The following is an 11,934-nucleotide window of genomic DNA, read 5'->3' on the forward strand; positions in this document are numbered from 1 at the left end:
GTGCAAGCTTTCCTCACACATAGACCAGGAAGGCTACAAGCAGCGGCAGTGCAAGCTTCCCTCACGAACAGGCCAGAAGGAGCCCAGACAGTGGCAGTGCAAGCTTCCCTCACACACAGACCAGGAAGAGCACAGGCAGCAGCAGCACAAGCTTTACTTACACACACAATATGAAGAGCACAAGCTGCAGCAGTGCAAGCTTCCTTCACACATAATCAAGAAGAGCACAGGCAGCCACAGTGCAAGCTTCCCTCATACACTGACCACGAAGAGCACAGGCAGCAGCAGTGCAAGCTACCTTCACACATAGGCCAGAAAGAGCACAGGCACAAGCAGTGCAAGTTTCCTCATACACAGACCAGGAAGAGCACACACAGCAGCAGTGCAAGCTTCCCTCGCACACAGAACATGAAGAGCAAAGGCAGCAGCAGTGCAAGCTTCTATCCAACACAAAAGAAGTACAACATAGGAAGCAGCAGAACCCTCCATAAATCCAATTTCAATCTGCCACTAAGACTGAAAATGGGAATCCATTTCTGAACAAACCTTAATCTTGTTCCCTGTTACACATACCCGGGCGCTCGCCTCTCACCACCAGCAAGGGTCTCGCTTACTACATATCTTCTCCATTTCAATATTAATTTTTATTGGTTGGTCTTAATCCCCTCTCTTGGGAAATCATTGTAGCAGCTGGTCCAACAACAAGTGCCATTTCAGAATAATAACAAAAAAATGCCCAGAGTCGTTGCAAGGTGGCACCTGCTTGCCCGGTGCCAGCACACAATGCAATAAGTGCTACTGAGAAAAGTATCTAAAGTGCACATGATCCCGGGGTACCATGAGGTAATCGCTAGTTACTAAGTTGTGGTCTGTTCTTTTCCAATTACATCATCTACGTGCTCCCACAACGCCAAGTCCAACAGCACTTCCCCGTCAAGCCTCATGCTGAGCTGGAAAACCCAAAATAAGTTTGAGCAGAGAGAGTTTCTTGTAGGATGGCTGAGAAAATGGCGCCCGCTAGCCGCCTCCATTCAGTGAGTCTTGGGTTTGCGCTCCATGGCGTGGACTTTCATGGCGAACCAGAGGACAATGGCGGCCAGTCCAAGCAGCAGCACCAGCATGACCCCGAAGGTGGCCAGGAAGGTGGGCGGTCGCGGCAGGTCCCCCTCGAGCCCCTTCATCGCCTCCTTGATCATGTGCAGCTCGTCCAGAATGCTCATGAAGGTACATAAGTGGAACCACTGGTGACTGTGTCCCCAGATGTCGAACTTGCCCGGCAGGAAGCGCTCCGGGATCTTGCAGATGTTGAAGACCCCGGAGATGAGCAACCAGAGGCAATGGCGAGTGAAGAACAGTCCTAGGCTGCTGCTACAGGCGCCCATGTACAGCTTGTAGAAAACAGGCGTGGAAACCACCATGAAGGGCAGAAGGAAGACCACGGTGCGGATGACGTAGCGATAGCGGGGCCACTGCTGGCGGGAGCAGCAACAAGCCAGCGTGCACACCACGGCAAGCAGACAGGCTGTGGGGACATAAAGGGCCTCAAACCACCAGCCAACCCTGGCCAAGGCACTGCCCACCGGTGGCAGCCAAGCCGGGTACCAGGCGGCTGATGACAAAAAGGCATCTAAGGATGGGGCCAACTCCTTGGACTCCTCCATCGGTGTGCTGTCTGACCACGGCATTGAGCTGTCGTTGGCCACGCCCGTGCGTGGGTTGATGTAGTAGAAGTAGGCCAAGGACGACCCCACTGTGTAAGCACTGATGGTGCCATAGTCAACAAAGAAGCAGATCTCGCGAACTACTACGGACATGGAATTGAAGAGGTGGGCCATACTGCTGACCACCAGCAGGCCGCAGACGCCAATGAAGTAGCTCCAAAAGGGGTAGTAGAAGGGGTCGAGCGCAGGCACCGACTCCTCCCACCAGAAAAGCTCCAGGAAGTAGAAGGCGAAGACGAAGAGGGCTAAAAAGTGGGTCCAGAAGTTGCCCGTCTCGTTGGTGGGCTGGAAGGCTGAGCCCAGGCACTCGCCGAAGCTGTAGTTAGGGATGCGGTAGCCGCTCAGGATGAAGTTCTCTGCCATGCAGGCGGGCACCTCGGTGTGCCGCAGGAGGGCAGACTTCCTTCGAAACAACATCTTGGCAGGGAGTTTAGTGAATTTACCCTGCAGTTCAGTGCATGAATGTTGGAGTTCAATGGATGGAGGTGATCTCAACGGATTGACTAGAGGTTGTCAGATCCACTCGAGCTTTGCAGGTTGACTTTAGTGTTCAATGGATCGAACAGAGCTGGACTAACAGCTGGATGAAGGCTCAATACATGAGCGGGTTGACTCAGGACTTTAGTGGCAAGCCTCAGGAGTTCCAGAGACCAATCCGTCAAATGGCTCATCTCATGAATTTTGCAGATTGATGGAATAGTTTATTGGCTAAACTCAGGAGTTTGAAAAATGATTGAATCAAACGAGTGATGGATGAATTTGAGAGTTTGATAAATTGGCTTGAATGTTCACTGGGTGAATTGGAGAGCTTGGGAGAGTGACTTGTCTGTGAATGGATGAATTTGAGAACTTGAGGGATTGACTTGACTGTCAAAAGATGAATTTGAGTCTTGAAGGATTGACTTGACTGTCAAAAGATGAATTTGAGGCTTGAAAGATTGACTTGACTGTCAATGGATGAATTTGAGGCTTGAAGGATTGACTTGGCTGTCAATGGATGAATTTGAGGCTTGAAGGATTGACTTGGCTGTCAATAGATGAATTTGAGACTTGAAGGATTGACTTGACTGTCAATAGATGAATTTGAGGCTTGAAGGATTGACTTGTCTGTGAATGGATGAATTTGAGGCTTGAAGGATTGACTTGTCTGTGAATGGATGAATTTGAGGCTTGAAGGATTGACTTGACTGTCAATGGATGAATTTGAGGCTTGAAGGATTGACTTGACTGTCAATGGATGATTTTGAGGCTTGAAGGATTGACTTGACTGTCAATAGATGAATTTGAGGCTTGAAGGATTGACTTGTCTGTGAATGGATGAATTTGAGGCTTGAAGGATTGACTTGACTGTCAATGGATGAATTTGAGGCTTGAAGGATTGACTTGACTGTCAATAGATGCATTTGAGGCTTGAAGGATAGACTTGGCTGTGAATGGATGAATTTGAGGCTTGAAGGATTGACTTGACTGTCAATGGATGAATTTGAGGATGAAGGATTGACTTGACTGTCAATGGATGAATTTGAGTCTTGAAGGATTGACTTGACTGTCAATAGATGAATTTGAGGCTTGAAGGATTGACTTGTCTGTGAATGGATGAATTTGAGGCTTGAAGGATTGACTTGTCTGTCAATGGATGAATTTGAGGCTTGAAGGATTGACTTGACTGTCAATGGATGAATTTGAGGCTTGAAGGATTAACTGACTGTCAATGGATGAATTTGAGGCTTGAAGGATTGACTTGGCTGTCAATAGATGAATTTGAGGCTTGAAGGATTCACTTGACTGTCAATAGATGAATTTGAGGCTTGAAGGATTCACTTGACTGTCAATAGATGAATATTAGGCTTGAAGGATTGACTTGTCTGTGAATGGATGAATTTGAGGCTTGAAGGATTGACTTGTCTGTGAATGGATGAATTTGAGGCTTGAAGGATTGACCTGACTGTCAATGGATGAATTTGAGTCTTGGAGGATTGACTTGACTGTCAATAGATGAATTTGAGGCTTGAAGGATTGACTTGACTGTGAATGGATGAATTTGAGGCTTGAAGGATTGACTTGTCTGTGAATGGATGAATTTGAGGCTTGAAGGATTGACTTGACTGTCAATGGATGAATGTGAGGCTTGAAGGATTGACTTGTCTGTGAATGGATGAATTTGAGGCTTGAGGGATTGACTTGACTGTGAATGGATGAATTTGAGGCTTGGAGGATTGACTTGACTGTGAATAGATGAATTTGAGGCTTGAAGGATTGACTTGTCTGTCAATGGATGAATGTGAGGCTTGAAGGATTGACTTGACTGTCAATGGATGAATTTGAAGCTTGAAGGATTGACTTGTCTGTGAATGGATGAATTTGAGGCTTGAAGGATTGAGTTGGCTGTGAATGGATGAATTTGAGGCTTGAAGGATTGACTTGTCTGTGAATGAATGAATTTGAGGCTTGAAGGATTGACTTGACTGTCAATGGATGAATTTGAGGCTTGAAGGATTGACTTGTCTGTGAAGGGATGAATTTGAGGCTTGAAGAATTTACTTGACAGTCAATGGATGAATTTGAGGATTGAAGGATTGACTTGTCTGTGAATGGATGAATTTGAGGCTTGAAGGATTGACTTGACTGTCAATGGATGAATTTGAGGCTTGAAGGATTGACTGGTCTGTGAATGGATGAATTTGAGGCTTGAAGGATTGACTTGACTGTCAATGGATGAATTTGAGGATGAATGATTGACTGGTCTGTGAATGGATGAATTTGAGGCTTGAAGGATTGACTTGACTGTCAATGGATGAATTTGAGGCTTGAAGGATTGACTTGTCTGTGAATGGATGAATTTGAGGCTTGAAGGATTGACTTGACTGTCAATGGATGAATTTGAGGCTTGAAGGATTGACTGGTCTGTGAATGGATGAATTTGAGGCTTGAAGGATTGACTTGACTGTCAATGGATGAATTTGAGGATGAAGGATTGACTTGACTGTCAATGGATGAATTTGAGGATGAAGGATTGACTTGACTGTCAATGGATGAATTTGAGGCTTGAAGGATTGACTTGACTGTCAATGGATGAATTTGAGGCTTGAAGGATTGACTTGACAGTCAATGGATGAATTTGAGGCTTGAAGGATTGACTTGACAGTCAATGGATGAATTTGAGGCTTGAAGGATTGACTTGACTGTCTATGGATGAATTTGAGGCTTGAAGGTTTGACTTGACTGTCAATGGATGAATTTGAGGCTTGAAGGATTGACTTGACTGTCAATGGATGAATTTGAGGCTTGAAGGATTGACTTGACTGTCTATGGATGAATTTGAGGCTTGAAGGTTTGACTTGACTGTCAATGGATGAATTTGAGGCTTGAAGGATTGACTTGACTGTCAATGGATGAATTTGAGGCTTGAAGGATTGACTTGACAGTCAATGGATGAATTTGAGGCTTGAAGGATTGACTTGACTGTCAATGGATGAATTTGAGGCTTGAAGGATTGACTTGACTGTCAATGGACTGACAGGCGGTTCGGTTAAGGCTCGATAGTGACGTCCGTTGACTCAGGGCTGAAGTGGGTGACCCAGGAGTTTTTTGGTGGACTCAAGACTTCGGTTGATCGTCTCAAGAGCTTGCTTACATGGACTGGTTTTGTATCATCATGCAACATCGAAGATGTCAGTTTTGTCTGAGAAAATGTTTCCGGGAACCCCTCCCTGCTCCAGAGCACTTGGTCTTTTCGGAATCTTGGGGGTGTGATGGCGAGGCGAGGGCGCTCCTTTCCACACACATGAGACGGAACAAGGCGAACTGGGACATCCAGGTTGTTCTCCCAAAAATAAACCGCAGCTCAAATTAGGGGTGAAAACGAGACAGATCTCACACGTCTACGGTTCACAAAGCAGACATTCTCGCGGTATTTCAGACGACCTTTGACCTGGTATTACAGAGCTTAGGGGGCGTCTGGACGTGAATAGCTCAAGACGCGGATCTTTTTTAGCCCAATAAGAGCAGTTTCATTGGCGGTCACCGAGCCCCTGACGTCACCACGTGACGTGGGAAGGAAGGAATGCTCTGGACTTTATGACGTCAGCGTTGACAGCAGATTCCTTTAATGTCCCTTTAATTCGGATGGAGCTCTTGTGATCCGGGGCCCCCTGTAGGTGTTGGGGGAGGGGGGATGGCAGAGTCCGACCCCACGACTCTCGGGTCAGGACTGGACCCCAGAGGCAGCAGTGACAGTAGGGTGTGTCTCTTATGACACCGGGCTGTGTCTCTTATGACAGCGGGGTGACAGCGGGGTGTGTCTCTTATGACAGACGGTGTGTCTTATGACAGCAGTATGTGTCTCGGTGACAGTAGGGTGTGTCTCCTATGACAGCGAGGTGACAGCGGGGTGTGTCTTATAACATCAGGATGTGACTTGTGACAGCAGGGGGACAGCGGGTGTGTCTCTTATGACAGCAGGGTGTGACTCGTGACAGTAGGGTGTGTCTCTTATGACAGCAGGGTGACAGCGAGGTGTGTGTATTATGACAGCAGGGTGTGACTCGTGACAGCAGGGTGTCTCTTATGACAGCAGGGTGACAGTAGAGTGTGTCTCTTATGACAGCAGGATGTGTTTCTTATGACAGCAGGGTGACAGTAGTAGTGTGTGTCTCCTATGACAGCAGAGTGTGTCTTATGACAGCAGGGTGTCTCTTATGACAGCAGTGTGTGTCTGTTATGACACCAAGGTGTGTCTCGTATGACAGTAGGGTGTGTCTTTTATGACAGCAGGATGTGTTTCTTATTACAGCAGGGTGACAGTAGAGTGTGTCTCTTATGACAGTAGAGTGTGTCTCATGACAGCAGGGTGACAGTAGAGTGTCTCTCTTATGACAGCAGGGTGTCTGTCTTATGACAGCAGGATGTGTCTCTTAAGACAGCAGGGTGACAGTAGAGTGTCTCTTATGACAGCAGGGTGTGTCTCTTATGACAGCAGGGTGACAGTAGAGTGTCTCTCTGATGACAGCAGGGCGTGTCTCTTGTGACAGCAGGGTGTGTCTCTTGTGACAGCAGGGTGTGTCTCTTGTGACAGCAGCGTGTGACTCTTGTGACAGCAGGGTGTGACCGTCTCTTTTAGCCGGCGTTGGTATCTGCGGACCGGCCTCTGCAGCAGATTGAAGAACACCCGCCCTCCCGCGTGCAGTGCTGAGAGAACCAAGACTCGCCCCCGGTGCGGGTCACACACACAGCCGGTCACTGGTGCAGAGGACGGGGCACTCCACGGGGCCTTGTGTGCACAGCACCGCTCATAGGGCCGGCGATCCGTGCTACTGTCCTGATGCAGTCCACCGGCCCAGCCCCGGGGGCACCTCCAGGTCCAGCCGCCCGGGTGGGGTGGGGGCGGAGGGTGCTCTCTGCAGTTCCCTGGCCCAGCACCGGGTGCGCCTCCAACTCCTACCGCTCACAGAGGGGTGCTTCTGGGTTATTCTTGACTAGCACTGATCACATACAGCGCCTGCATCCCATGGGTGGGCGCTATGTATCGTCCTTGCATAGCACTGAGCACATCTACGTCTCCAGCCGCCCGGGGTGATGTGCTCCCTGCAGTGCCTGGTCCAGTACTGAGCACACCTCCAGCAGTGCCCTGCGTCAGCACCAGGTGCACCTCCACTCCAGCCGCCCCGGGTGATGTGTTCCCTGCAGTGCCCTGGTCCAGCGCCGAGCTCACCACCAGCCGCCCAAGTGTGATGTGTTCCCTGCAGTGCCCTGGTCAAGCGCCGAGCTCACCTCCAGCCGCCCGGGGTGATGTGTTCCCTGTAGTGCCCAGGTCCAGCGCCGAGCGCACCTCCAGCCGCCCGGGGTGATGTGTTCCCTGTAGTGCCCAGGTCCAGCGCCGAGCGCACCTCCAGCCGCCCGGGGGGATGTGTTCCCTGCAGTGCCCAGGTCCAGCGCCGAGCGCACCTCCAGCCGCCCGGGGTGATGTGTTCTGTGGTGACCACCGCCGGCTCCTCCTCCTCCTCACTGTGTGCCCGGGCTCAGCACACCTCCAGCTGCTGCCGCCGCTTCCGGCCGAAGACCCCCCCCCCCCCAGACCCCCACTCCACTCCCGCTGCAGCAGGTGAACCGGCCGAGAGAGGAGCCTCTGGCTGCAGCTGCTGCCGGCCGGCTTAAAGGGCCGTGACGTCACGGCCTGCACCGCCCCCTCCAGCCTGCTGTGCAGGCATGGAGCTGCTGTGCCTGTCAGAGCAGAAAATAGACGGCCCCTTAATCCCAGCCCCCACCCGCGGGCTCTGCATCACCAGCACGCAACCCTCAGCCTGAGCCTGCCAAGCACATGTCAATGCAAGGACTCTGGAAGCAGCCACGGCATACCCGGCCGTGAAGAAACAGGCACTGCAGTCTGAATACCCAAGCACAACCCGTCCGTGCAGAAACAGGCACTGCAGTCGGAATACCCAAGCCCAAGCCGTCCGTGCAGAAACAGGCACTGCAGTCTGAATATCCAGGCACAACCCGTCCGTGCAGAAACAGGCACTGCAGTCTGAATACCCAGGCACAACCCGTCCGTGCAGAAACAGGCACTGCAGTCGGAATACCCAAGCTCAACCCGGCCGTGGAGAAACAGGCACTGCAGTCTGAATACCCAGGCACAACCCGTCCGTGCAGAAACAGGCACTGCAGTCTGAATACCCAAGCACAAGCCGTCCGTGCAGAAACAGGCACTGCAGTCGGAATACCCAGGCACAACCCGGCCGTGCAGAAGCAGCCACGGCATACCCGGCCGTGAAGAAACAGGCACTGCAGTCTGAATACCCAGGCACAACCCGTCCGTGCAGAAACAGGCACTGCAGTCTGAATACCCAGGCACAACCCGTCCGTGCAGAAACAGGCACTGCAGTCGGAATACCCAGGCACAACCCGGCCGTGCAGAAACAGGCACTGCAGTCTGAATACCCAAGCACAACCCGTCCGTGCAGAAACAGGCACTGCAGTCGGAATACCCAGGCACAACCCGGCCGTGAAGAAACAGGCACTGCAGTCTGAATACCCAAGCACAACCCGTCCGTGCAGAAACAGGCACTGCAGTCGGAATACCCAAGCTCAACCCGGCCGTGAAGAAACAGGCACTGCAGTCTGAATACCCAGGCACAACCCGTCCGTGCAGAAACAGGCACTGCAGTCTGAATACCCAAGCACAAGCCGTCCGTGCAGAAACAGGCACTGCAGTCGGAATACCCAGGTACAACCCGGCCGTGCAGAAGCAGCCACGGCATACCCGGCCGTGAAGAAACAGGCACTGCAGTCTGAATACCCAGGCACAACCCGTCCGTGCAGAAACAGGCACTGCAGTCTGAATACCCAGGCACAACCCGTCCGTGCAGAAACAGGCACTGCAGTCTGAATACCCAGGCACAACCCGTCCGTGCAGAAACAGGCACTGCAGTCGGAATAGCCAGGTACAACCCGGCCGTGCAGAAACACGCACTGCAGTCTGAATACCCAAGCACAACCCGTCCGTGCAGAAACAGGCACTGCAGTCTGAATACCCAGGCACAACCCGTCCGTGCAGAAACAGGCACTGCAGCCTGAATACCCAGGCACAATCCGTCCGTGCAGAAACAGGCACTGCAGTCTGAATACCCAAGCACAAGCCGTCCGTGCAGAAACAGGCACTGCAGTCGGAATACCCAGGCACAACCCGGCCGTGAAGAAACAGGCACTGCAGTCTGAATACCCAAGCACAAGCCGTCCGTGCAGAAACAGGCACTGCAGTCTGAATACTCAAGCACATATCAATGCAAGGGACTCCAGAAGCAGCCATTGCATACCCGTCCATGGAGGTGAACAGGCAGTGCGAGCAGCAGGCTGCCCTGGTGCCTCCACGTGCAGTCTGAATACCAAGCACAGCCTGTACATGTTACATCACTAATTAAAGAGCCATTCACGGACACCAGAAGCATGCCTGTACAGATCCTGCCTGAACACAATCATGGTTTTATTTTTTAAAGGGCGATGGGGTCGTTTAGACTCACGAGGAATTCTCAGGCACAAAAACACTGCATTGCAAATGGCATTTACAGAAGGGATTGATTTCTTGTGCCAGAGTGATACCTGCGCACAAATTCACGGGGAATCATGTGTGCAAACACCAGTCGGATATCTAGGAAGGAAGCATAGAGATGGTAGACAATCGCGGATTTCCCAGGTCAGTCAATGCACGAGGAGCTCATTCCGGGAAGCCTTATGGCATGCTGGGACTTGTAGTCCTAAATAGGTCTGGCTGACAGTACAGTACACATTCTTTGAGACATACATAAAGCGGGCTTTGGGTCCTCCCAAGGACCAAGGCATGCCACCTCTCACCTCATGCTATTGGCTGGTTGAAGTATCATTCCGCCACCGATGGAGTGCTTGCATTACAATGCACGAGGGACTCTTTTACATCTCAAAAGTACTAGGAATGACTGCCCAGTAAAATATTTAAACCATAGATTGGTTTTTATAAAGTAATATATTTATTTTTATTTTTTCACGGCATCAGATTTCTCTTTAATGTTTTAGTCAGGACTCAACATGAATGCCAGATCTATTGCCTTTGCCAATGCTTGTTTCGTAAGGGGTTTTGAAAAAGGGGGAGCGAGTCTGTTTAGGACTTAAGAGGCTGGGATCAAGTATACGTTTCATCGAATGGGTGAATCTCTGACCATACATTCTCAGGTCTTTGAACCAGGAGATCTCGGGCCTCTCCCAGGCTGGTCAATTCATGAACATGAATTACTTTGTGTTATTTTTTCTCATCAATATATTGTTTTTCCATCTCAAAATTCATAAACTGTAGAGAATGAAATTAATATGAACATTTCTTTATATTTCGTGTACATTCACGATATCTCATATACATTTGCTGTATCAATCGTTTAGGTGTTTAAAACAGACATTAAAGGCAGCGCAACAATCAATTTCCATTGGTGACAAAGCGACTGCTCTGGCCCACACATGGAAACGCCGATTGACACATGCGAAACAAAACACATGCTAAACACTACAAACAAACTTCGAATGAAACAGACAAAGTGTACATAAATTGGATGGCCAAGGGAGAGTTTAGTCTGTCCTACTCTGCTGCAAAATATCGGGATCTATCTCCTTTTTTTCTCGATATTCACTAATTTGAAGGTCCAAATGAGGTCAGAGTACTAATCAGTTGGTCAGTCAGTCAGTCAGTCAGTCAATTTAACTTTATTTAGTTTGTTACAACCATAAAAGTGTACATTATATCTATTTCGTCTATTAAAATACATATATAAAATATATCACATATTCATCATGGCTAAAATCATACATATCCTATAAAATATTCTAAAATTAATAAAACCAGGTGATTCATGCGTTTGTACCTTTACATCCGATGTTTCCAATAGATCAATTACAGGACTGATGTCTTTTCGTTGTGCCATCTCATAACAACGTTAGCATACCCATACAAGGGTTACTCTGAGCCCTTAAGAATCGCTTTGACCTTACACATAAATTTCCCCATGGCGCAAGCTATATCTAAATTCCTCATTTCCGTTAATCAGTTAGTCCTTTTCTATCCCAGTTTATTCAGGATTAGACTTTCTGTCCTTTGCACCACTCTTTAAGAAATGGGAGTTACTCTTGGCCTCAGTGCAGGATATGCCGACGCGTTTCGACCTTCTTGAAGGGACCCTATAGATTTTCTCAGAAGGTCTTCCTCAGGGCTAGGAAGCTGTTGTGTAGGACACGCAGTTAAGGCATCTTGATTTTATGCCGTGTATTTACAAATCTGGGGATGGCAGTCTTGTCAGTTTTGCATTTTCTTTATCAACCCAATGGTGTCTTTTCTGAGTTTATTCTCTCCAGTGGATTCTTTTGTGTTCCGTCGCTCAAAATTGTCTCTTCCTCCGTTGTTTCCAGGTAAATTGATTGTTGTGCTTCCATTAATGTCTGTTTTAAACATCTAAACGATTGATACAGCAAATGTATATGAGGTATAGTGAATGTACACAAAATATAAAGACATTTTGATATTAATTTCATTCTCTACAGTTTATGAATTTTGAGATGGAAAAAACAATAGATTGATGAGAAAAAATACCACAAAGTAATTTACGTTCATTAATTGACCAGCCTGGGAGAGACGAGAGATCTCCTGGTTTAAGAACCTGAGAATGTATGTTTTGTAAGGGGATCAGCAGGGCTACGATTC

The 11,934-nt window shown here is 48.9% G+C and overlaps 1 protein-coding gene across 1 annotated transcript; it reads right to left on the minus strand.

Moving 5' to 3' along the window:
• Positions 1-629: 629 nt before the first annotated feature.
• On the minus strand, positions 630-5,128 carry LOC146783006 (membrane progesterone receptor epsilon-like). Its single transcript, XM_085637501.1, has one exon. It carries the CDS (start codon positions 2,136-2,138, stop codon positions 1,032-1,034), a length of 1,107 nt encoding a protein of 368 aa, XP_085493627.1. The 5' UTR covers positions 2,139-5,128; the 3' UTR covers positions 630-1,031.
• Positions 5,129-11,934: the final 6,806 nt, after the last annotated feature.

Source organism: Triturus cristatus, chromosome 12 (genome assembly GCF_964204655.1).
Source record: "Triturus cristatus chromosome 12, aTriCri1.1, whole genome shotgun sequence".
Classification (NCBI taxonomy): Eukaryota; Metazoa; Chordata; class Amphibia; order Caudata; family Salamandridae; genus Triturus; species Triturus cristatus.